General features: G+C 46.8%; 1 protein-coding gene across 1 annotated transcript in view; it reads left to right on the top strand.

The window, feature by feature from the left end:
* The window catches only part of VAV1 (vav guanine nucleotide exchange factor 1), a 39,650-nt gene extending 19,522 nt beyond the window's left edge, over positions 1-20,128 (top strand). The window contains exons 9-27 of the mRNA XM_027850968.1: positions 163-262; positions 6,238-6,333; positions 6,618-6,686; positions 7,085-7,171; positions 7,295-7,380; positions 8,197-8,329; positions 8,600-8,709; positions 9,120-9,221; positions 9,626-9,723; positions 9,949-9,971; positions 10,513-10,558; positions 10,760-10,896; positions 11,898-11,963; positions 12,150-12,181; positions 15,293-15,409; positions 16,873-16,960; positions 17,344-17,458; positions 18,749-18,903; positions 19,434-20,128. Coding sequence (XP_027706769.1) covers positions 163-262; positions 6,238-6,333; positions 6,618-6,686; positions 7,085-7,171; positions 7,295-7,380; positions 8,197-8,329; positions 8,600-8,709; positions 9,120-9,221; positions 9,626-9,723; positions 9,949-9,971; positions 10,513-10,558; positions 10,760-10,896; positions 11,898-11,963; positions 12,150-12,181; positions 15,293-15,409; positions 16,873-16,960; positions 17,344-17,458; positions 18,749-18,903; positions 19,434-19,487 — 1,714 coding nt within the window. The 3' untranslated portion in view covers positions 19,488-20,128. The remainder of the gene's footprint in view (positions 1-162; positions 263-6,237; positions 6,334-6,617; positions 6,687-7,084; positions 7,172-7,294; positions 7,381-8,196; positions 8,330-8,599; positions 8,710-9,119; positions 9,222-9,625; positions 9,724-9,948; positions 9,972-10,512; positions 10,559-10,759; positions 10,897-11,897; positions 11,964-12,149; positions 12,182-15,292; positions 15,410-16,872; positions 16,961-17,343; positions 17,459-18,748; positions 18,904-19,433) is intronic.
* Positions 20,129-26,294: the final 6,166 nt, after the last annotated feature.

The following is a 26,294-nucleotide window of genomic DNA, read 5'->3' as shown; positions in this document are numbered from 1 at the left end:
TTAATTTATTGTTTTGTTAATTGTCTAGATTTAAGAAAGTGATGGATAAAATGTTAGTAATACGGATTAAACTTTAAAACATGTTGTGGACACAGTTCCACTCCTCTAGAGAGCTGGTTGTTAAACATTTACCAGCACAGCCCTGGTTTTCCCCCACTGCAGGTTCCTTGTGTATGGCCGTTACTGTAGCCAGGTGGAGTCAGCCAGCAAGCACCTGGACCGAGTGGCCAGCATGCGGGAGGACGTGCAGATGAAGTTGGAGGTTGGTGGGCCTGGAGTGGAGTGGGGAAGAAGGCATTGGTAGGATCAAAGAACAACCAGTGCTTGTCTCATGAGTTCAAGCTGAGGTGTACGCCATGTAATAATAGTCATAACAGCAACAACAGCTGAAAATACCTACATGGCTCTGTGTTTTCATCGGTATGGTATTCTCTCCCATGATGCAGATTGCAACCCATCTATACCTGTTCACATGTTTCCTCCCTTCCTGTGGCCCACCACAGGAGGACTATTCAAAGGTCTAGAACCCTTTCTTGATTTCCCTTGCCATTAAGAGGATACCAAGGGGGCACATGGGGTATCCAACCCCAAGTTTGGTAGGTAAGAAACAGATCCAAATCGGTTCAGTGACTTGCCCATGATCATATGGGGAATAAGTAGAAGAGGCAGATTTTGAACTCAGCTCCTTTGACTCCAAATTCAGAACTGCATTCTCCCTCACTCTCACTTCTATCTTCCTTTTTTCACTCATGTATTTCTTTGATGACTCCTGTTACCAATTCTTCTTTCATAATTCTCTGGGAGTGTATTATACTTTGCCCACACCCACCATGTGCCTGTCCATTGTCCTCTGGGTGATGGTACTCATGTTCAGTTCTTCAGAGACTGTAATGTTCCGTGTCTCAGCTGTACAAGAATACCAGAAGACTATATTAGTATTAAATGAGTGGGGCCTTTTACCCCAACCCCCTGGAATAAGTCCATTTCTCAAAGTCTCCCTCTGATGCCTCAATCTATGAAGGTGACTTGGGCGTCTTCCAGGTTATGCCAGCAAAGCATAAGTTCCGTCAGGTTCTATTACTCAGGATAGGCTATGAGTGTGACCTCAGACTATGTCTGCTTGCTGAAGATGGGCCTAGAAGAAGCTGGAGAAACAGGACAACTGAGGATGAATTCTTTGGTCCTGGCCACCCATGGAACAAAAATGCAAAATGGCCTGCGTTTGTCGCCTGCTTCTGCAGTCTCAGTGGCAATGAATCAAGAAAGGCAGCAGAGGTGGCAAGAATTGAAGTTTATAATACCCTGAATCAACTTTTCCCTTAGCCAGTGGTACAATGAAAGTGAGATCCTTGTCTAATAATTAACAAGGGGACATACTACTGACGGGTAATGGATCATATCCATCTTGACACACTTATCCAAGAGAAAACCAGAAGAAAGAAGGAAGTGCCTCTAGATCAAATGATGGCTCATGCGTTTTTGGGTTTTTTTTTTTTAAGATAGGCAAATAAAGGAGCTAGTGGAGTTGGTTTTAACCATGTGTCGGAAGGAAATGAGAAGCATCATTTTGTGGGACATTTAGCTATCTGGTATTGCACCGATCATGATAAGAATTTGCAAAAAGAACCACCATCAAAACAACTGGAGCTTCTGTACCAACATCTGATGTTGAGAATGAAGAGATAGAGAAATTCTATGAAGAACCTAATAGAACTTTCTAAATTAAATCAACATGTACTTTGGTACTTGGGAACTTCAATGCAAAGACAGAAGTAGATGAGGATGGTGAAAACTATGATGGAAAATGTGGTTCAGGGGCAGCTAGGTGGTGCAGTTGATAGACCACTAGACCTGGAGTCAGGAGGACCTGAATTCAAATCTGGCCTCAGACACTTGACACTAGCTGTGAGACCCTAGGCAAGTCACTTGACCCCAATTGACTAAAGAAAAAAAAAAGGAAAATGTGGTTCAGGAGTAAGGAATGAGAAAGACCAATGCCAGATGAGCTACATAGAAATCTCACATCTATGCATCATAAATACTTTCTTTTGGAAAAGAATCAAAAGACTTTGGCCATGGAAGAGACTAAGTAGCATCTCAGAAAAGGGTATTTTATTTATTTTATTTTATTTATTTTTCCACTTAATAGTATTTATTTTTTTTCCAATTACATGTAAAGATAGTTTTCAACATTCACTTTTATAAGATTTTGAGTTCCAAATTTTTTTCTCCCTCCCTCCCTTGGAAATTTCTTTTATTTAATGGAGAGAAATGACTCATTGCTGATATGAGGAGCTGTCTGTGTATGGTCAGGCCATCAACTTGTTAGAGCAAAGATCAAAAATCATACAGAGCTAGAAGGAAGCAGTGAGGAAAAGATGTGTTGTACAATTAAAACGACTCAAACCTGATATGGCCAAACAAGTCTTTTAAAAAATATTCTTATTGATGCCTTTTGTTTTCACATTACATAGGACAAATGATCAATGATATCAGTGGGATATGGGTGGAAGAAAGGACCTAGACACAAACTACGATAATTTTGTATAGACGACTAGCTGGTATCAATCAGAGACCAAAAAAGAGACCAAAGGGGTCTAAAAAATGCCTTAGCAAACATGACTAATTTGTTAAGAAGAAAGATAGGGCATCTGTGGGCTACGCCACTTTAGGATATAAACTGATTTGCAGAATCTTACAGAGAAAGATCATAGTTGATTGTGAACAGTGCCTAAAAAATTAGAAACAATTGATCAACAAGTATTTATTTCACTCTGTCTTTTTGTGGGTTCTGCTGCTTTAGAATTTATTTAGAGCCATTTTTTATAGGTATTTGGAGGGGTTTGGGGGAGAGCTCAAGCAAGTCACTGCTTTCACTCTGCCATCTTGGCTCCGTCCCCTGAGAACCAGTTTTCTTAATCCAACAAGTATTTATTAAGTGCCTACTGGGTTCCAGGCCCTGTGATAGGTGCTGGGGTTACAAGTACAAAGAATGAAATGATCTCTACTTGTAATGAGCTTACATCCTACTGGGGGCATATAAAATATTCACTGATAAGTCACTTCAGTTTATATAGGACTTTAAATATCAATTTGGCAGCTGTGTAGAGGATTGGTTAAAGAGAGGAAAGCCTGGGTAAAGGGTGACCAGTAAGGAGGTCAGTATAATAGTCCAAGGGAAACATGATGAGAGCTCACACTAGTGTGATTTAGTGTGAATAGAGAGAAGAGAAAAGGGGTAGAGGAAAGAGATGTTGAGGAAGTGGAACTGTTACAACTTGACGACAGATTGGATATATGGAAGTGGGGGGAGTGAGTGATAGTGAAGAGTTGAAGATGACACCTAAGTTGTAAACCTGGTGACTGAAAGCATGGTGGTACTTTGATAGAAACTGAGATAGTAGGAGGAGTGGAAGTTTTAGGGGAATGATAATGAATTCTGAGGTAGTGATGTCCAGCAAGCAGCTGGAGATGTAGCACTGGAGTTCAAGTAAAGAGATGAGGACTGGTGATGTATATCTTGGAAAAATTTGTATAGAGATGATAGTTGAATCCATAATGAGAACACCTAGAGAGAAGGCTCAGGACAGAAGGAGGGAAGTGGAGGGGAAAAGTCAATTTAAAGAAAGTTTAACAAGAGACTCAACTAAGCAAAGTCATCCCGAAAATGAATCTGGAAAGAAGACAACACAAATGAAAGAAGGAAAAGATCTAAAGAGGGCTTTAAAAAAACAAAACAAAATGAAGCTCTTTACCATTAAAGACAGTAGAACTATGACTCTGGCATTACACTACCAGAAATGATTAAAGAGAAGGAAGAAATTTCACTAAGGAAAACAAAGATGTGCAAATCAGCTGGACTAGAACAAGTATTCCCAGAGGACGTCCGAGCTGGAGGTGGTATAATTACGGGGACATCCAGGGATTAATTAATTTAGGTTTCTGAAGGAGGTGAAGATACCAATGGTGTAGAGACAAACAACAACTCAGACCTTATTACTATTAAAAAAAAAGATGATGTATAGAATAATAAACTACTGAAGCCTATTTTTCCACACATATATTACATACACACACATTTTGCATGCACATATGTATTACATACACACACATTTACACATACATATATTACATATATACACACACATGTATATATATACACACACACACATATATGGATATGTGTGTGCATTGAGGATATCCTTGAAAAAGTTATTAGAAGGGAACAGGTAAACTTTTGTAAGCAAAATTCCACCACAGACCACATTTTTCTCATCATGCAATTAAGTGAAAGATAGAGATCTCCCATATTGTTTGTTGACTATGACAAAGTGCTTGATTTGGTGAAGTAAAATGCTAACTTAAGCTCTCTCCTCCAACAAAGTGTCTCCTATGCATCCGTCAACATGATACAAGATTCCTTTAAAGATATGACAATAGATTACCTTGTTTGACCAACTTGTGGTCATTGGGATAAGGCGACACCTAAAAGTGGAAGATCTACTTGCTACTGCCATAGAAGAGATGCAGCTGAAGTTGAAGAGGGGCTCCCCTGTAGGATGTCGGACTGCAGATGCTACCGTTTATGGACGACGTGCTAATTGCATTAAGCCTTCTGGATGAGATCCATCATCATTCAAAAGAGTCTGTTCTAACTATCCCCCTGGAAAGACTAAATGGATGAAGAGGGACGGGATGGTTTTTGCTTCTCTTTGTATCAGCACTGCATAGCACAATGCCTGGCAAATAGTAAACAACAATGCTTGTTGACTGACAGATTGATGTACAGTTGGTCAGAAAATCTATAGAAGTCATTTATCAGTATAGTTGTATATATATGCTCATATAGTCAATCACACATATAAGTATGCATACACATATATACATGCATATATATAATATATATTTTAGACAACTGAATTAGACAATAAGCTGGCACCAGATTTGAACAGGAAAAGCAGCAGAAGGGACTTAGTTGCCTTTGGAAAATTGTGAAGTTCTACAAATGACAAATCATAGGATTTGGAATGGGGAGGGACCATCTAGTTCCAAACCCTTCAGTTTACAGATAGGGAAAATGAGGCCCAAAGAAGCTAAATAACTTGCCCAAGTTCATCAGGTTAGTAAATAACGGAGCTCCCCAGCTCCCTCTCAGCCTGTGCTCTTTGTACTAGACAGCACGTAGGTGATAATTGTCATCATTCCTCACTTCTCCAGTTCTCTCAAGTTTACAAGTATGGTCCTCACAATAGACCATGAGGAAGCCAGGTATCATTATCTCCATTTTCCAGATAGGGGAACTGAGTTCAGGGGAAGGTCTAAGTTCACACAGCTGGAATAATAACTGACAAACTATATCCTTTTCTACATACATTATCTCACTGAAACTAGTGGTAGGTATACAGGCATTATTCTTAGCCTCCTTATGTTACATATGAGAAAACTGAGGCTCAGAGAGATGAAGCCGTGGCTTGCCTATGGTCACACAGCTGGTGTCAGTGTATTTGCAGTCAGGCAGCAGCAGTGTGCTGGTGGACAGTCAGCAACCTGCTCTCCAACAAAACAAAACAAACATCATCATCATCAAGCAAAACCCCCACCAACCAGTTCATTCTGCATTATTCACTTTTCCCCTCCCTTTAAATCTAGACCAGAGGTGTCAAACACATTGCCTGTGGGCTACCTCCCAGTGCGGCTGCACCAGTCAAATGTAATTGGGAAATAATGTAACAAAATTACTATAATGTTAATATACAGTTTTCTAAATCAATGCTGCCCCCAGGGGTCTTTACACATGGTTCTGTGGCCCCGGTTCAATAGCAGTGGTCTAGACGATCAAGAATTGATTGATAAATCAGGCCCTGACTCATGGTATTTGTGGAATTTCACAGATGTAAATGCTGAGTCAAAAGATCTTTTTCCCGATGGGCATGGATCCGATTTGGCTCCGGCACTGCCGTGAACCTGCAAGACCGGCATTGTCTGCTGTGCCAGGATACCTCTCAGGAATTAGAGCTGGGATTTGTCTCTCAGTCCCCTGACGGCCCAGTGCACTTTCTCCTCTAGCCTACATGGTCTGTTTCGTTAGTGGCTTCCCAGGCTGAACTTGCTGCTTTCCAGAAGCACGCATCTTTTTGCCTCTTAGCCTCTCAAGGGCTTGACTTCTTTCTCAGAGGATGCTTAGACACAGTGAGACGTGAGCTCCCCTGACCTGGTTCCCTGGCTTCTCCCCTCCAGGAATGTTCCCAGAGAGCGAACAATGGGCGGTTCACCCTGAGAGATCTGCTCATGGTGCCCATGCAGCGGGTGCTAAAATACCATCTCCTCCTTCAGGTGAGCTCTCTAGCTTCCCAACTCCATGGGGGTGGCCCCTGTTGGGGGAGGGGGAGGGATGTCATAGCAACCTCAGCCAAAATGGGGTTGGGTGGCTCAGGGCAACCGAGTGACTGACTTGGGCAGGGAGAGGGTGTGCAAAAAACAGTTTAAGAGAAATTGTCCCACTTTACCTGGTGTGAGTCAATTTCCTTAGGGAAAGGTGTAGGGGACTTGGGGGAGTTGTGGGAGAATTTGGGGTAGGTATAGCCTTTTCTTACTTCTGAAACTTTGGCCTTGCCTAGGAGCTGGTGAAGCATACAACAGATGCCACAGAGAAGGAGAACATGCGGCTGGCACTGGATGCCATGAGGGTGAGGAGAATGAGTGTGTGTGTGTAGCTACAGCAGACCAGGGACAGCTCCTGGCATTGGGGGGAGGCTTGAGAAGCACACAGACAGAAGACACAGATGGTAGGCAGCTCCTGGTGTAGACAAAATGGTGATAGATTCATAGTTGGAGGACCTGAGTGAGAACATGAACATGGATTCTGATACTTCCTGCCTGCGTGACCTTAGTCAAGTCACTTTCCTCTCTTGGCCTCAGTTTCTACTTCTATGAAATGAAGGACTCGAATTAGATAATTGTCCAAAGGCCCCTTCTAGTTCTCAGTTCTGGGGTCTTTTGGGGTCTGGGGTCTCCCCCCTCCTCCCCTCGAGGACCCCTACTGCCCACACCTGGCTCAGGGCTGCTCTGTCTTCATTGTCCCCAGGATTTGGCCCAGTGTGTGAATGAGGTCAAGAGAGACAATGAGACGCTGAAGCAGATCACCAACTTCCAGCTCTCCATTGAGAACTTGGTGAGGCCTGGGGCTCTGGACAGAGTGGGGCACCCCAGTGAGGAACTGGCCTGGGGAGGTGGGCAAGAGGATTCTGTTGTCCCCAGTGCTAGCCCTTGCCCTCTTTCCCTCTTCCATCCCTAGACCAAGAACCTGGCACCCTATGGACGGCCCAAGATCGATGGGGAGCTCAAGATTGCCACATCTGAGAGGAGATCCAAGATTGACAGGTACCAACTCTGCCCCTTAGAGTGCCCAGCCTCCTCCCAGGCCCCCAGGCACCATCTCTTATTAGAGCAGGGGTTAATAATGGACCCCTTAGGCATTTCACAGGATTACAAAGGAAACCCACCCTAGTTAAATAAAGATGTATTTTTTTTTCCAATCCAAGTCCATGGGCCCCTTGAGATCTATCCATGGAGCCCTTGGAGCCTATAGACGCCAGGTGAAGAACTCTTGTACTAGAGGTCTATTCTTGCCCCTCCCCTCCCCCATTGCTAGTGTCCCCTCCCTGGCCCCCAAATTAGCTTGTTGATAGTCTAAATGTATTTTCTATGTACTTACTTGGGTTCAGAAACACAAGATGCGCAGATTTAGAGAATCCACCCCAACCAAATCTTCACGTGGACTATTTGTGCCTGACCTTCTGTGGTGGAACATGCCGAACTCCTATTGGTCTGATCAGCCACAGTCGGATGCACTGAAACTTGACTCTAACATAGTGATGTCGTTTTGGTCCTCTTCGAGAACAAAGGACAATAGCTACCCAACTTGTGTTCCCGTAGTTTTCCCACAGTGGAGTGAATGGAGGCTCCTTAAGGGCAGGAAATGTTTAATTTTTGTCTTGTACGTTCACCGCCTGGCACATAGTAGGTGTGTATTGGAAACTAGTTAAATGAGTGAATGAATAAATGAATGAATGAAGGTGAGGCTGGAGGAAGAATGGGGAACGCTACCTTTGGGAAAAGCCCAGATGCACCTCCGCCTTGGGGCCTGGCTCCCTGGATCCTTTCAGGGATCAGGGCTCCTCCTGTCCCCTTCTCCAGGTATGCTTTCCTCCTGGACAAAGCCCTGCTCATCTGTAAAAGGCGAGGAGACATCTATGACCTAAAGGACTTTGTGAACCTGCCCAGCTACCAGGTCCGAGATGACTCCTCTGGAGAACGAGACAACAAAAAGGTACCTTGTCTGAGGATGCCCGGGCTCCTGGCCTTGTCTGCCCGGTGGGGGGTGAGGTGGGGCGTGAGGTGGGGCATTGGCCAGAGGAGACCCGAAGGTCACCCCTCAGCCAGAGGTGGAAGCCCCACCACCTTCCTCCTTCATGTACATGGGTGACTGGGCCTCTGTGTCTGTGTGTCTGAAGAGCTGGGGGCTCCCCTTGGGTGGGAGAGGGGCGCAGGAGCCAGAGCTCCAGAGCTCCCCCTGACCACCTCCCCCTGGCCTCCCCAGTGGACCCACATGTTTCTCCTGATCGAGGACCAGGGCACCCAGGGCTACGAGCTCTTCTTTAAGACAAGAGAACTGAAGAAGAAGTGGATGGAGCAGTTTGAGATGGCCCTGTGAGGACTGGCCCCAGCCCCCGCCCCCAAACCTGGCCTTAACCTTAGCTCCCATTCCAACCCAGGCTTCCAGATTACAGTTGGGTTACCCTCCCAAACAGGAACCTAGCAAGGTCCCAGAGAGGCAGAGAATGGAGTGGAGAGGGAAGGGTATTGAATGCAGGGAATGGTGGGGTAGGGGTGATCACAAGATATAGTTTCCACTCCTAGCTCTGCCCCTGACTCTGTGTGACTTCAGCCAGGTTGCTTCTCTCTGGGCCTTCTTGGACTAGATGTTCTCTGAGAGATTAGTTAGCTCTGAGAGTGACTGGGGTGGGGAGAGGGTCTCCATGAGTCCAGCTCTCCTTTGCCCTTCCCTTCCCCCTCCCTCCCTGGGCCAGACCTGACCCTTTCTCTTCCACTGTGTCCAGATCTAACATTTACCCTGAGAATGCCACTGCCAATGGCCACGACTTCCAGATGTTCTCCTTCGAGGAGACAGCCTCTTGCAAAGCCTGCCAGATGCTGCTGAGGTGGGGGCTGATGCTGCCTGGGGGGACTGGTGTGGGTCGGGCGATCTGAGGCCCCAGTTCTCGGTTGCATATTGTCTTTCACCAAGGAACCATGGCCCCAAATCCTGGCTGGTGGGCCCCATTGCTTAGGTTTCTAAGGACTGGAGGTGCGGATGACAGTACATGATAAAAGACCTAGGGCTCAGAGTTAAGAGACCAAATCCCTTGTTCTATCACTGATCTGGAGGAAGGCTCTTGATTCCTCTGTCCTCAGTTTACCCATTTATAATGTGAGTGAGCTGGAGAGGTCCATTCTAATTCTGACACTCTGGGCACCCCTTCTCCTACTCCCACAGGTGGGAGATTGAGGGATTCAGGGGCAGGCAGGTCTGTACTCATTAATGTACTCCCAACCCTACCCCCAGGGGCACCTTCTACCAGGGATACCGCTGCCACCGCTGCCGTGCACCTGCTCACAAGGAGTGTCTGGGGAGGGTGCCTCCCTGTGGCCGACATAGCTCAGGTAACTGGGGAGTGGTTGTGCTGGGGATACAGTTATTGGGGGCTAGGTCACAGCAGGGGTAACTATGGGGTGCTATGGTAAGTGTGTGTGTGGAGCTTTAGGCTGCTTGACTCTGGCATTTGGGGGAGAGAGAGTGTGTGTTTGTGTGTGTGGGGGGGATATGCTTCCCCTTTTCCCCCAGGGTCTCTGGCATCAGAATGGTCCCCTTTTCTTCTTTCCTCATAGATCATGCAACTACCATGAGAAAGGTAAGGCAGGTCCCCATTCCCAGGGTGGTAGCAGGGTCAGGCCTGAGGGTGGTCTTGGGGGTAAGAGAATGAAGTCAAGGCCAGGATTGGAACCCACGGGTCTGGTCCTCCAGTTCTGGGCATGGTGGGCTCTGGATCAGGAGAGTAGACCTAGAACCTCTGGTCAGAAGCTAGAGCCAGGGAAGTGGGAAACAGGGGGCCGGCCAACTTGGGGCTGAGGCTTGGGATTTTGGGGGGGGGCTTGGGGACTGTAGAACAGCTGGTACAATTTGGAAAAGAGAGCAGGATTTGGAATGAATAGGGTCATAGAGTTAGAGCTGGAAGGCCTGTATTTAAATCCTGCCTCCAACATTTCCTAGCTATGTGACACTGAGCAAGCCCCTTAACTTCTGTGGGCCTCAGTTTCCCTCTATGTAAATTGGGGATAACTATCCTGGTGCTCTTTTCCTCCCTACTTTTCCTGGATACATAGAAGAGGAAGGTGGGATGGGGGGCAGGGATGGCAGGAGTTAGGGTCCACCCTCCTGCCTTCTCTTCTTAGCACAAGACAAGCCGATTGGCACAGGACAAGAGGAAGAATGAGCTGGGTGAGTCCCTCTGGGAGGAGTCCCGTCTGGGCCCAGCCGGGGCTGGGTGGTGCCTGGGAGAGGAAGGAAATGCCCCGGAGGCCTTCCACGTCCTCCTTCCAGGAGTAGCCTGACCATGCTGCCCCCAGGCTCCCCAGCCGTCTGGAGGCTGAGCCCTGACTACCTGCACTTTGCTCTCCCTCTTCCCACCGTGCTCCTCAGGCTTGCCCAAGATGGAGGTGTGCCAGGAGTATTACGGACTGCCTCCACCCCCTGTAGCCTTTGGCCCTTTCTTGAGGCTGAACCCAGGAGACATTGTGGAGCTGACCAAGGCAGAGGCTGAGCAGAACTGGTGGCAGGTGAGGGCTGGGAAAGGGCCCTCGGACTGGATAGACCAATGGGCCTGGAGTCAGGAAGACCTGAATTCAAATCTGACCTCAGATGTTTACTAGCTGTGTGACCCTGGACAAGTCATTTAACCACTGTCTGCCTCAGTTTCCTCATCTGTAAAATGGGGACCATAATAGTACCTCTCAGGGTTGCTGTAAAGATCAAAAGAGATAATATTTGTAAAGCACTTAGTGGTGTCTGGCACACAGTAGGTGCTTAACAAATGCTTATTTCCTTCCTTCTTGGGAGGGACTAGGAGAGTATAGAAGGTGGGGTAAATCTTTAGGAGAGAATCAGGAAGGGGATATAGGAAGTCAAGTTATTTTGCTCTGTGCCCATCACTCTGTCTTCTCCCTGGATATGTAAGATCTCCTCAGTTATGGGCTCCAGAGGTCCCTTTAACCCTAGACTACTGCCAGAAAAATGTTTTTTTCTGAATTGGAATGACAGCTGGGGTGGGAGAAGAAGAGGGCTAGGAGCCCAGCTGGGCCTCAGGAGGAGGACCATGGGCAGCCAAGGAGCTTCACCCACTTTTCAGCAGACTCAGGCTGATGAGAGTGGCAGTGCCAGCACATACTTAATAGCTGTGGGACCATGGGAAAATCTGTTCTCTTCTTTGACCCTCAGTTTTCCCATCTGTAAAATGGAGCAAAAATATTTGCTTCACTCTGCCCCAAAGTGGGTGTGATGAAAATGCTCCATAAACCATAATGGCATGGAAAGATTGGAGTCAGCATGTCTGGGGCATCAAATATTAGGATGACCATAAAAGGCCAGAACTGAAAAAATGTTCTTTGCAAAACAAAGGTCAGCCCATGCATAGAGAGATTTCGGGTGGACATGTAGAGAAGGGGGTAGAAGAGAAGACTGACAGGCAGCTGGATGGAGGAGCAGCTAGGCACACTCTCTCTGCTCCCCTCTTCCCCCCAATACCTCTTTCTCAATGTCACCCCTCTCCCCTGATGCTCAGGGCAAGAACACGGCTACCAATGAGACAGGATGGTTTCCTTGCAAGAAAGTCAAGCCCTATGTTCACGTGAGTGTGGCCTGGGCCCCTGTCCAGCTCCAGCTGGGCCAGGGAGGGGGAGTCCCCACGGGAGGCTGTCCCAGGGTTGGTGTGTGGCTATCCTAAGGTTCCCCGGGGCAGGAGGTCGGGAGCTGAGGCTTCTGTGGTCTTGGAGACTTCTGTCTGACCCTACTGTCTCTTCTGTGTGTCTCCTAGGGCCCCCCACAGGACCTGTCTGTCCATCTCTGGTAAGTCTGGGTAGAGGGTAGAAGGGAACTCCTTTTCGTCAGGTGGTGTTCTGATATCTTCAGGCCAAGGTGTCAGGACATGGTGTGAGAGGGCAGGGGCAGGGCCACAAGATTCAGCATTGTATATAGAACACTGGATTGGGTGTCAGGGTGACCCAAGGTCAAATCTTGCCTCAGGCCCTTATTGGCTACGTGACTTAAGCAAGTCACTTAACCTCACCATCCCTTAATTTCCTCATCTATAAAATGGGGCTAATAATAGAGTTGCCTCACAAGGTTGCTGTGAGGAGCAAATGAGATAATATATGTAAAGCTCTTTGTAAACCTTAAGATCATTAGTTAAAGTATTCAGTTAGTGCTTACTATATGCCACAAGGCAGCTAGGTGATGCAATGGATAGACCGCTCTTGGCCTGGAGTCAGGAAGACCTGAATTCAAATCTAGCCTCAGATGCTAACTAGCTGTGTGACCCTGGGCAAGTCATTTAACCCTGTTTGCCTCAGTTTCCTCATCTATAAAAATGAGCTGGAGAAGAAAATGGCAAACCACTTCAGTATCTTTGCCAAGAAAACCCCAAATGGGGTCATGAACAGTTGGACACAACTGAAACAAATGAACAGTAACAACATGTACCAGGCTTTGGGCTAAGCCAGGGGTAGGGACACAAATACAGGCAGAAAGAAAGATGGTCCCTGCCCTCAAGGAACTTAGATTTTTATGGGGGAAGATAACACGTACATGGGAGGTGAAAAGTGCAGGGTGGTGTGGAGGTGGCCTGGAAGCAATATGGTGATTCGGTTCAGGACACAGTGAGGAGAAAACTTATCTATTAGTTAATCTTCAACACCTACTGTGTGCCAGGCTCTGTGCTAAGCACTAGGGACATAAAAGGTGGCAAAAGTCAGTCCCTGCCTTCAAGGAGCTTACAATCAAATGGAGGAGATGCACGCAAACAAATATTTACAAAGCAAGGTACATATAGATATATTGGAAATAATTAAAAGTGGAAAGGTGCTGGAATTAAGAGGGGTTAGGGAAGGCTTCTTGTAGGAGGTGGGCTTCCCAGGGATCTTAAAGTACCATATAGATGTAACAACATTGGGATTATTATGGAATCATAGAGACGAAAGGGACATTGAAGGTCCTCACAGAACCTGGTATATCGTATGGGTGCTTAATAAGTGATTTTCCATCCTTTCAACCAGTCTAACCCCATTTTACAGATAAGCAAACTGAGGTGAAGTGAGCTGTTTAAGGTCATACATGGAAGAAGTGGGATAATAGTGATTACTAACTGACATTTACACATGATTTTAAAGCTTGTAAAGTTTTTTTTACATCCATTATCTTATTTGATTCTTACCATAACCCTGTGAGATAGTTTCTACGGTATTATTATTTCCATTTTATAGATGAGCAAATTAGTACCCAGAGAGATACCAGTATTTTGCCCAAGGTCACACAGCTAGTAAGTGTCTGAGACCAGATCTGAACCCTGGTCTCCCTGGCCCTCAGCCCAGGAACAGCCAGTGTGCCATATTGCCTTTACCATCCTGCCAGGTCCTCTGACTCCCAATCTTCCATGCTTTTCACCGCCACGATGAGGTGGAGTCTGGCTTTTCTTCAGTCTCTTACTTCATACAAGACACAGAAGTAGAGACATAGTCAGATTAAAAAACATCACCACAATAATAGCCTCTCCTCTGCTCTCACTGAGCACTTTCTTTTCCATTATCTGATCCTGGACTACAGCCCTCAGCACACCCCTGGGAGAAGGCCGTTGTGCTGGGCTGTGCTTGGCCAAGAGAGATGGGTCTGGCCCAGTCCTGGGGGAGCCCGCAGTCTTGCTAGGAGGGGTGTGGGGACAAGACTCATCGGCTATCCAAGGGCGTTAAAATTGTGACTCAGAAGCTCAGAGATTTAGACCTGGAAGACATCTTAAAGGTCACTGAATCCTAACCTCCCCTTATACAGATGAGGGAATTGAGGCCTAGGAGTTGTGACTTGCCCAAGGTCACAAAGACCAAATGCTGGAGCTGAAATGAGAAGCTAGGTCGTCTGCTCCAAATCTCCTTCCCCTTTCCACGGTGCCTCACTGACTCGGTTTATACAAATTTGATGAACACTTTGTTGGAAGGGGCAGCTCAGTGGCACAGTAGATAGAGTGCCCTCCGGGCCTGGTGTCAGGAAGACCTTAGACATACTGGCTGTGTGACCTTGGGCAAGTCACTTAACCCTGTTTGCCTCAGTTTCCTCATTTGTAAAATGAGCTGGAGAAGGAAATGGCAAACCATTCCAGCATCTTTGCCAAGAAAACCTCAAATGAGGTCATGGAGAGTTGGACACAACTGAAACAACTCAACAATGACAACAACATTGTTGGAAGCATAGAGGACTTGTTTAAATTAAGGTCTGTCTATGCCTATATGTACCAAGTACTATGTAGCCCCCTGTGGGGTGGCTAGCCCAGTGGTTAGGGGGCTGGACTTGGAGTTAAGAAGATCTGGCTTCCCCCCAAAATGCTTTTGCTGCTTATTAGCTTTGTGACCCTGGCTAGGTCACTTAACCTCTCTGTGCCTCTGTTTCTTCATCTGTAAAATGGGGATCATAATAACACCTATAGGAGAGAGGTGAATAAGAGAATGGATTTAAAACACTTAGCAAACCTTAAGGCACCATGCAGAATGTCTGTTATTATTATGGGACTAATGGAGTGGGGGTGGGGTTAATGTTCCTGTGGTGGTCGAAAGGAGAGAACATTGTATTTAGGGTCAGGAGACCCCAAGTTCAAATTCCAACCCTGCTGGGGACTTCTTGGACCTTCTCTAATACCTTTTCTCCGCCTCACCTCATCTCCTTGGCTGCATTATTAAAGGAGCCTTGGGAGGGCCCTGCTTAACCCAAAAGGAGGAATTCTAATGAAGGGTTTCTGCAGCTGTGGTTGGCTAGGGGGAGAGGGACCAGGGGGGTGGGTGGGGAGAGGTACCTGGGTGCTGTTGAGGCCATCCCGGTGCCTCTCATCACACCAAGTTGGGATGGTCTGCTTTGAGGCACCGTTGGCCCGGACTGGCCTGCAGTCACCCCCTTCCTTTGTGGTCATCTGTCTGGCAGGTATGCGGGCCCCATGGAGCGTGCTGGGGCTGAGAACATCCTCACCAATCGTTCTGATGGGACCTTTCTGGTGCGGCAGAGGGTGAAGGACAGCGCGGAGTTTGCCATCAGTATCAAGTAACTTGCCCCTGTCCTGGGTTCCTCCAGATCGAAAGTGGGAGATACATACCTATCCCTGCCCTCCTGCCTACTCCCCCCATAGGTGCTCAGAACAAAGGGATCACAGGCCCAGAGAGGGAAAGGACCTTGGAGGCTGGTTAATTCCTCCCAACCCTCCACCATTTTATAGAGAGGAACCTGAGACACAAGGCCAAGGGACCTGTCCAAGGTCACATGGGCAGTATCAGAGCTGGGATTTGAATCTGGTGTCTGGACTTCCAACCCCGGGCTCTACTGTGTCCTTCTTGCTGCTGAGTTGGAATGGACCTTAAAGGGGATCTAGTCCAATGTATACCCAGAGTGACTACCTTTTTACTCCGCCATCTTGGCTCCCAGTGTATACCCAGAGACTCCTCCTATAACATCCAGGACAAGACGCCATTCAGTGTCCACTTGAAGGCCTCCCCTTCCCTGCCTAGGCAACCCATTCTAATTACAAGGAAAATCTGTACATCAAATCTCTATCAGCCTCTGCAAGCTTTACCCTCTGGACCTAATTCTGCCCTTGGGGGGGCCAAGCAGAACTAATAAAACCCCTCTTCTCTGTGACGGCCCTTCAAAGACTTGGACAGCTGTCCCATCCCCATGAAGTTGTCTCTTTTCCCTGCTAAGTCTCCTCTGATCCATCACTTGATTCTTATATAACCCGGTGGTCCCCAGCCTCAGATACTTACTAACTGCGTGAGTCTGGGCAGGTGACTTGACTTCTATCTGCCTTGGTTTCCTCATCTGTAAAATGGGGATAATAATGGCACCTATCTCTGAGGGTGGTTGTGAAGATCAGATACTATAATAATCGTAAAACTCTTAGCACAGTGCCTGGCACATAGGTGTTATATCAATGTTAGCTGTTATTATTCTGGTTACCCTCCTCTGTCCTCCTCTGTGCCTCAGTTTCTCTAAAATGTGCTCCCAGAACCAATCCCAGCCTGTCAGACAGGGTCTGCCCAGGCAGATGACCGAGGGACTGTTGCCTTCCTTGTTTTGGATACTGGGCCTCTCTTAAATGCAGCACTGGGTTGCATGGCTGATGCAGGTAGCACGGCTACCCCCAGAAACTGGCCGGATCATTTCTTGACCTTTAGTCCAGGGCTTTTTTCTGTGATGCCCCAAAGCTTGCACCAGCCCAGCCTTGGTAGAATAGAGCCCCAGATGGTGTCTGTTGAAAGAAGCTCTGGGTCAGTGCCAGGGAACTGAGTGCCCTGCTCTTTGATGGGGGCCAAGGCTGCATGGCCTGTGGATGCTCCTGTCTGATAGGTTGCCAATCCTGCTTCCAAGGATGGGCCAGATGCCCCGGAGCCCAAATGTTCCCTGTTTGTCTCATGGTGGGTCATAAGTGTGGGGAGGAAGATGGCGCTCTGCCCGGGTTCACAGAAAAAGGCCTGGTTGGCATTTCTCTCTGTGTCTGTGTGTCTGGACAGGTTCAATGTGGAAGTGAAGCACATTAAGATCATGACGGCTGAGGGGCTGTACCGTATCACGGAGAAGAAGGCGTTCAGGGGGCTCGTGGTGAGGATCCTGTGGGTTGGGTGTGGATGCATGGGAAAGGAGTCTGTGAGGTTGGACCGTATGTGTGTGTGCATGTGGTCATGGGTGCAAGTGTACCTGGGAGGATGTGAAGGGGCGTGTGTGTGTGTGTGTGTGTGTGTGTGTGTGTGTGTGTGCATGTGGTCATGGGTGCATGTATACCTGGGAGGGTGTGAAGGGGTGTGTGTGTGTGTATGTGTATTTCATAAGGCTCCTCCCAGAGACTATAGTCTTCCCTCCTAGTCTCAGGGCTCCCAGGGGCCTGGATGACTTTCCCTAGCTTAGAGTCAGGCACAATTTGGTGATGTTTCCTGAGTAACTCCCAGGCCAAGGATTCCAAACTGGTCACTATGTTTCCCTCCCAGGAGCTGGTGGAATTTTACCAGCAAAACTCCTTGAAGGATTGCTTCAAGTCTCTTGACACCATGTTGCAGTTCCCCTTTAAGGAGCCAGAGAGGAGGGCCATTGCCAAAGCCCCAGGTAGGCTCTCAAGGGGAAGTTTGGAGTCTCGAGTCCTATGTTCAAATCTTACTCTGTTACCAATTCTTTACGATCTTAGTCAAGTCATTTAACCTTTCTGGGCCTCAGTTTCCCTATCTGTAAAACTGGAATCTGGAAAGCAATCTGGAAGTTGGTCATTTGATTTCTAAGGTTCCTTTCAGCTTTACTTTTTATGAGTTTGTAACTTGGAGCCCAGAGAAATGAATGAATGAAAAAGCATTTAATAAGTTCTTGCTATGCACCAAGCTAAATGCTATGGCCACAAATACAACTCAATTCAGGGTCTGCCCTCAAGAGCTTCCATTGTTGGGAGGGGGGAGAGTCAATACACAAAGGAGAGTAGGTCCATGCACACCTACTCTTCCATGCTCTGTCTCTCTGTTTATCTCTCTTTTTCCTTTGCATCTCTCTGTCTCTTTGTCACACTATCTCTCTCTCGTACACTCATATGCAATTATAGTCACATGTTGAAAGAACACACGTACTAAATCTATCCCTCCCCCCCAATACGCACATGTCAGACACACACGCCCTGACTCCAGGAAGGAGTGGTGAATAGGCATTCATTAAGCGCTTACTATGTGCCAGGCACAGTGCTAAGCAGTGGGGGAACGCTGGTACATAACCAAGATGACCCTTGCCCTCAGGGAGCTTCCATTTCTGATAGGGGGAGACTACATACATGGGTGGTAGTGGCTAAGGAAGTGTGAGGAGGGAATACAGAGAAGAGGGACAGTAAGAGGCCAGGGGGGAAAGTGTGTGTGTGCGGTGGGGAGGGGAGATGTGTGAGGCGGCAGGGCAAAAACTGCCTGGGGTGAAGATGAGACCACGTGTTCCCCAGGAGTGCAGAGCTGAGTGATTTAGCTCTTCCCAGGCACGATTCCTGGGCTCAGGCAAGGTCTTGGAGATTCCTTACATCTCTGAGACCCGGGCTTACGTGTGTGATTGGAGGTAAGTCCTGTTGGCCTTGACAGAGGGCATCCTCCTGGGGCCAGAGTCCAGCTCTGCGGTCCCCAGCTATAAAGGAAGGCCAGATGGAGTCAGCAATGGCTGGGTAGCCTTAGGAGGACAGGCAGACACGTTCTGAAGAGCTTGTCTCCCTGGGCAGCATCTTCATCCAAGAGTGGCTCTTCTGGGGGCGCCAACTGCTGTCCACATTTCCCCCTTCACCCCTCACCCTCACCCCACTTGCTCGGCCATGCCAGCTGCTTCGTCTGGGCCTCTGGCATTGAGGTACCAAGCAGGCTGTGAGATGGCTTTTGTCTTCAGCTGCAGGGAGCAGCAGATACTTTGGGTCAGCCAAAGCCCGCTACGACTTCTGTGCCCGGGACCGCACGGAGCTGTCCCTCAAAGAGGGTGACATCATTAAGATTATCAGCAAGAAGGGACATCAGGGCTGGTGGCGAGGGGAGATCTATGGCCGGGTGAGCTGCGCTTGGGCTGAGGCCGGGGAGGGCAGGGGAGGCAGGGGAGGCAGGGGCAGAGGTAAAGAAGGGGGCCAGGGGGGGGGGGGGGGGGTGTGGGATGGGGAAGGAGGCTGAGGCCGGACTGTAGAGGCCTCATATGTTAAGCTGAGGAGTTGGGGGTCCAGGCTTCACTCCACAGACTAGGTGTTCTTCACCTTTTTTATGTCATGGACCTATGGAGTCCCTTCTCAGAAGAATGTTTTCAAATGCATTTTGTGTATTTTATTTAATGTGTATGATTGCAAAGAGAACCAATTAGACCCAAAAAAAAGTTATCAGCATTTTTTAAAAACCCAAGTTCACAAACCCCAGGTTAAGAAACCTTGCTGTAGGCCATGGGGAACTTCTGGAGACAGGCCAACAGTGGCTCCACACCCGCCCTCCTTCCAATGCCATAGAAGAAGCTTCCCAGCAGAGCTGGCCAGACACATCCAAGAGGGCCCATGGCCAACTCTAATCTTACCCTCTCTCTTCCTGCTGCCTTTTAGATCGGCTGGTTTCCATCCAACTACGTGGAGGAGGACTATTCTGAGTACTGCTGAGGCTGGGAGCCTGGTTTCTACAGAGTTGAGGCGCTGCCTGAAGCGGGGACCCCTGAGACCAGCCTGAGGGGGACCCCTCGGGGTCCCTAGGAGGGCTCTCAGCTGGTCTCAGACCCAGGCCCTGGGACTGTTAATTTATGAAATTCTGGTTTCCTCCTTGGTTGAAGGAAACCAATTTAAATAAAGAGATAAAAGAAGAAGATAGGGGGGTAGTCTGTCCTGGGGCTGGGGGGCTCCTTGCCCGTAAGGAGCCTGCCAGCCTAGCTCTGAGGGGGCCAGAAAGAAGAAAGGGAGCTTCAGTGATGGCGAGGAGGTGAGAGGAGAGATGAGCTCGGGTTGGGTCCTGCCCAGCAGAAGCTAGGTAGTCCCCAAGTTGGAGGGGGTGCTGCTCTATCTCTCTGTCAGCCTTACCACTTCCTGCTCCATGCTATCATTCCTCCCTCCCCCATCACCACATGTGGGTGCATACACACATACTCTTGGTCACACACACATACACACATACACACACACGCACACATCCCCATTCATAGTCACAGTCACATGTTGACACAGAGACACAAAATCCCAGACATGCAGAGATATGTTCAGACATACGGAATCACACATGTAACATATCTACAAATAAAGACTTTACATAAGTTGCTTCCCTTCTTTGGGACTCAGTTTCCCCACCTGTAAAATGAGAGAACATTTGTTGGTGCGATGTGGAAAGAACACTAGATTTGGACCCAGAAAATCATCTCGAATCCATTTACTAACTGTATGAACTTGGCCAACTTATTTCATTTTAAGAGCCTTCCTTTCCTTACCTGGAAAACCAGAGGGATAAGGCTAGATGAGCAGGTGGTGTGGTGGAATTAGAGCATTTGGTCTGTAACTCCAGGTCTGCCACTAAGATCCCTGCATGATCCTGGGTAAGTCACTTCCTTCTCAGGGCCTCAGTTCCCTCCTTTGTAAAGTGAGCCAGTTGGATCCTGAAGGCGTCTTTCCTGCTCTAGTACTCTGTACTTCAGGCAGAGAGAAGCAGACACTGAAGGCCCACCCCCCACAGCTGTACACAGTTTTACTGATTTCTTGGGCTATAGCCCCTGGTGGACCCAGAGGGATGGTTGGTGGCTTCACTTCAAAAAGTGAAGAAAATAGCCCTAATTTGGACACAGGAGAGGCATTCTTCTTGGGGCTGGGGGTGATTGCTGTCCCTGGTCTTTCCCTTTCTCTCCAGACTGAACTTTCTTTATACCTGGTCCAAGACCTTCAATCACAGAAAGTCAGAGATGAAACAGCCTGACCTCTCACTAGGGAACATCGGGGTTTAGTGGAAAAGACATTGTGGTAGATTTGAGGACACAGGGTTTGGGTTCCAATCTCAGTCCCGATGCTTATTACCTCTGTGACTTTGGCTGGGACTCAGTTTCTTATCTGCAAAAGGAAAGGGTTGGGCTAGAAGTCCTCTTCCAGCTCTAAATCGGTAAACAAACAGCTCAAAGTCACACAACTAGTTAGTGACTGAGCCAGGTGTAGAACCTCAATCTCCTGGTTCCCTGGGCTCTTTCCATTATCCACAGGAACTGGTGCTTTTGTGGTGAATGGCAGGGATTGGGGGGCACTGCATGGAGCGAGGCATAGATTAATTTAGGAGGTTTAAATCACAGGAAGCATTTGCATGACCTTGGGTCTCAGTCTCCAGTCCTGGACATTCAATTCAGTTTAATTCAACCATCGTTTATTAGATCCCTCATATATTGTACTCAGTCTGGGGAAAGATGAAAAGTTGAGATAAGACACGACCCCTGTGCTCCTGGAGTTTATAGTTTGTGTGTAGGAGGGATGGGGGATGGGATGGTGCAATGTGGATGTAAAATGGTGTGATGCATGATAATACTTTAAAAAGTACATTAGACAGGTGCACAGCGAAATACAGAGTGCCATGTTGGGTCCAAGATAGGAGAAGTCATCTATGCCCTGGAGGGATCAGGAAAAGCTCATGGAGAAAATTCTGATGCTGAGTTTTCAAGGGTTTACAACTTGTAACGAGGAGGAGGAAACAGCTAGAGCAAAGTCATGGTGGTAGGGAAGGCAAGGAGTGTTGCAGGCATGAGGAGTAGTCTAATTGGGATGGCCTATAGAGTAGCATGAAACCAAACTAGGTGGTAGGGTAGTGGAGAGAACCTTGAATGCCAGGCTAAGGATTGTGGACTTTAGTCGAGAAGCAACAGGGAGTAACAAAGATTTTGAGCACAGAATAATGTGATAGTGTTTAAAAAAAAGAGGTCTATGAAAGACAGACTGGAGAGGGGCAGAGAATAGAGGAGGGATTAGTCTTCAGGGGCCATTAGTCCCTGCAGTCCTACAGGGACGTGGACTAAATGACTTTGTAAAGCCCTTTCAGTTCTAAACCTATGTATGACATGAAATCCTATGACCTGTTCATAATGGGGGATTTCTAACAGATTTCTGCCTGGCAGGGCTGTCTGCTGCCATCTTGTGGGCTGATTGCTCGCACTTCTGTCCTGTCATTGTTGGATTGGCTGAGCTCCTGATTATACAGGGCACATGTACTGACTTTTGGTAATTTAATTTGTAGGGTATGCCATAGAACCATAACATGTTCATGGTAAAATGCCGTTATTTCACTGACGAGGAAACTAAGGCTCCTAGAAGGCCTCAGAATTTGCAAGAAGGAAGTGATTTCATATTCCATTTTTTGTTTTATTTTATTTTGGTGAGGCAATTGGGGTTAAGTGACTTGCCCAGAGACACACAGCTAGTAAGTGTCAAGTGTCTGAGGCCAAATTTGAACTCAGGTCCTCCTGCTGGAGCTCTATCCACTGTGCCACCTAGCTGCCCCAGGAGGAAGTGATTTTTAAAATTTGTGTTGGTGGTTGGTCTAGATCAGGGGTGGGGAACCTGCGACCTTGAGGCCACATGTGGCCCTCTAAGTCCTCAAGTGCAGCCCTTTGACTGAATCCAAACTTCACAGAACAAATCCCCTTAATAGAAGAATTTGTTCTGTAAAACTTGGACTCGGTCAAAAGGCCACACCCAAGTCATTCTAGATGGTTCCTAAATTCACTTTTAATTCTTAACTTCTATGAATTTTTGGATATTTTCAATGAGGGAACTCATTGCCTCTCTCTTTTTTTTTACATTTGGTTTTAATTTTATTTTTTTTTAAATTTTTAAAATGTTTTGATTTTTCCCCCTCAATTACATGTAAACAAAAAATTCTAACATTTGGTTTTTTTTAAATTTGAGTTCCAAATTCTCTCCTTTCCCTGTCCTTAAAAGAATGCAAGCAATTCGATGTAGATTATACAAGTGCAGTCATGCAAAGCATTTCAACATTAGCCATATTGCAAAATAAAACACAGATTTAAAAAAACAAGAATAATAAAGAAAGTAAAAAAGAAGTACGTTTCTATCTGTATTCTGATGCCATCAGTTCTTTCTCTGGAGGTGGATAGCATTAAGTTCATTACCAAGGCAGCTTGTTCTATTGTTGGAACACTCAAATTATTAAATAGTTCTTGTTCCTATTGAGCCAATATCTACCTTCCTATTTTGTCCCTGGCTTTTAGTTTTGCCTCAGGGGCCAAGCAGAATGTCTACTCCCCCTTCTTCCCTCTTCCTATATAGTTGATATAGTTTAAACAGAGCATTCATGCCCTAAGACTTATTCTTCTTCAGGCTAAAATGTTCCAGATCTTGCAACTGAACCTAATAGGGTTGGGTTTCCAGACACTTCACTTATGTCAGCTTACCCACCTTTGTACTCATTAGATTTTTGTCAATATCCTGCTTTAAGTGTGGCACCTGGAATTAGACACAATGCTCCAGGTCCGGGCTCACTTGGGCAGAGAACAGTGAACTGCTATCTCCCTTGCTTGCCACAATAAGGAAGGCAGGGAAGTTGAGCTATGAGGTTAAGAAGGTAGTAGTTGCTACCATGAGCCCTAGTGAGGGCACCAGCTCCTCCAAACTGGCAGGATGTTAGTGTTTGTGACCTGTTTAGACTTGGATGGTGCAGTTGACTGTAGTGGCAGACTTGATTCTCACAAGAGAAAAGGAGGAAGAGGAAGAGGAAGAGCATACTGATGTATGCTCTTCAAGATGGAGCAGAGTTGTTGTTCTAGTGTGATGTTCCTGGGTGGTTTTTCTCTCCGTGTACGTCTCCTCCTTTGTGTTGTGGCTGATCTCGGCTAAGTATTACTTGCAGGTCATACTGCCCATGGTCTTGGGTGCTATAAGAAAAAGGGTTGGATTTTTTTGGTGAACTTTGGCACCTGCTTGTTAGGTCTAGTTATTCTGGCCTTTTTTTTTTGTTTTTGTTTTTAGTTTTTTTTTTTTTTTTTTTGCTTTTGTTTTAGGGTTTAGGAACCCTATCCTACTTACCCATCTATATTTCTCTTTTGATCCCTTGGTGATGAGGAGGGAACGGAGTGATTTCCTGGTAATATGGGCTGATGGACTAACCATTGTTATATTAAAAATTACAGCTGCACTTATGAAATGTTTTAAGGTTTGTAAAGTGGTTTGCAGATGTTAACTCACTTGATCATAACAACTCTGTAAAGAAGGTACTATTACAAATGAGGAAACTGAGTCAAGAGAAGGGCTAAGTGACTCACACGAGGTCACATGACTAGTAAATATCTGAGGCTAGATTCAAACCCAAGTCTTTCCAAAACCATCTATGCCTTAGGAAAACTTAATTGGCTGATAGGGAGCTAGGTATTAAAGGACAGATAACCAGTTTGATCCGGCATGGCCAGGGGTCACATCTCTGGGTAATCTCGGAAGCCAAAGATTTAGAACTGGAAGAGACCTGGAAAGGCATCTATTCCAATGCTTTTCATTTTACATAGAAGGAAAATGACATTCATAGAGAGGTAACAGAGCCAGAATTCAACCCCAGGGCCTCTGTCTCCAAATCCAGCATTTTTTCCACTGCGCCATAGTGGGTCTTCCCTAGGGTCATGGCATCATTGGCTTCAGAGATGGAAGGTTCCTTAAAGATCCTCTAGTGAAGCCCCTTCATTATACAAATCAGGAAACTGAGACCCAGAGTAATTAAGTGACTTGCCCAAGGTCACACAGTAATAAGCATCATAATCAGGATTCAAATCCAAGTATTCTGGCCCCAATTCCAATTCTGCACTCCACTGCAGACTCCATTCTGATCTGTGGCCAGGAGGTAACTAGATGCCCCTGCCTAGGGGTACTCTTGATGAGCCAAGCTAGGACTAGGGAGCTGTAACCAGAGAGAAACATTCAGGGAGCAAGCTCAGGTGCCACTAAGTCTGAGACCAAGTAGACATCTTTTAAGTAGACTTCTAACAACCCTGCCTGGCCATGCGATTTCTACATTTATACATTCTCTTCTCTCTGGGGTGGGTGTGGAAGGAGGAAACAGTCTTGTAGTCTGCAGTTGTGGAGGCAGGAGAAAGAAGGGAAAGAGGGAAGTGGGTGGTTCTAGAATCCTGCTCCCCAGATGTGATGGCAGGGGCAGGGGAAGGGGCATTGGAAACTAGTTATCAAATGTGGTAGATCTCTATAGCTGGGGAGCTGCTTCAGGGGCCAGGGAGTGTCAGGTGGCTGGGGGCTTTGTGGGAACAGAGGTAACTGAGAAGGAAATGAAGGAGAGGCAACATGACAGAGTGATAGAAGGTGGCTTGGGAGTCAGGATGACTCCCAGGGTTAAAGTCCCACTTCTGACACATACTGGCTCTGTGATTCTGGGCAAGTAAATTAATTACCCTCCCCAGGCAATTTTGAGATTATAAATTGCAGTACAGTTGTTGATTTGCATTGGTAGAGGGAGTTTCATCACCTGGGAGATATTGATGAAAAACTGGTCTGGAAAGGAAAAAAGGCAAGAATGATAGCTCATATTTCTACAGCTTTCAGGTTTGCAAAGAACTTTACAAATATCTCACTTTTTCTTCACAACCATCCCAGGAGGTAGGTACTATTAATTATCTCAATTTTACAGATGAGGAAACTGAGGCAGGCAGCAGTTATGTGACTTGCCCAGGATCAAACAGCTAGTAAGAGTCTGAGGTAAGATTTGAACTCAGGTCTTCCTGACTCCAAGACCATCACAGTGTCACCTAGCAGTCTTTGGGGCTGACTCCAAGCAGATTTGCACTAAAGCTTAAGGCAGAATCCTCTTTAGAGCCAGAGGAGCTGAAGGGTTTAGTGATGATGATTCTATGCAACAAGGTCAGTATCAGCTGAGTTCTTGATAATGAAACATCTGGGGGGCACCCTCCTCTCACATGCAAGTCTTTCAGATAAGGCTACAGAGGTTCAAGGTAGTCTATGTGTTCCACCAACTCAGAACCATAGCTCATGAGCCCCCATCAATATGTTTACTTTTATGGGTCAGGTAGTAGATAAATTAGTTTAAAGCAAAGGCATTTAATGAAGTAGTATAGTAAGAAAAGCATCAATAGGACATTCTCCCCTACCCCATTAAACTGTGGCACACTCTCCCACAAATATACTATCACAAGAAAGAGTGGGCAAATGCAATGTGAAAAGGCATGTGGCTAGAGCACATGGTGCCTATTCTACAGCAGGTATTTAATAAATACTTGCTGATTGCTTAATTGATGAATGGAAGAGCAACTCTTACCCACAGTGCTATAGGGCCTGCCATATTTTTTGATCCTATCATCATGCTGCTCCTTTGGGCCTTCTTCAGTTTTTCAGCTAGCTGCCTCTCTAATGGGCATGTAGCCTCTGCCAGTCGCAAGGCTGTTGCTCCACGGATGGTGTGGCACTCTCTGGTAGCCTTTTTGA

This window comes from Vombatus ursinus, unplaced genomic scaffold (assembly GCF_900497805.2).
Source record: "Vombatus ursinus unplaced genomic scaffold, bare-nosed wombat genome assembly UNPS02009173.1, whole genome shotgun sequence".
NCBI classification, from domain to species: domain Eukaryota; kingdom Metazoa; phylum Chordata; class Mammalia; order Diprotodontia; family Vombatidae; genus Vombatus; species Vombatus ursinus.
The sequence above is the reverse complement of the archived record's forward strand: the minus strand, read 5'-3'. Positions and strand labels throughout refer to the sequence as shown.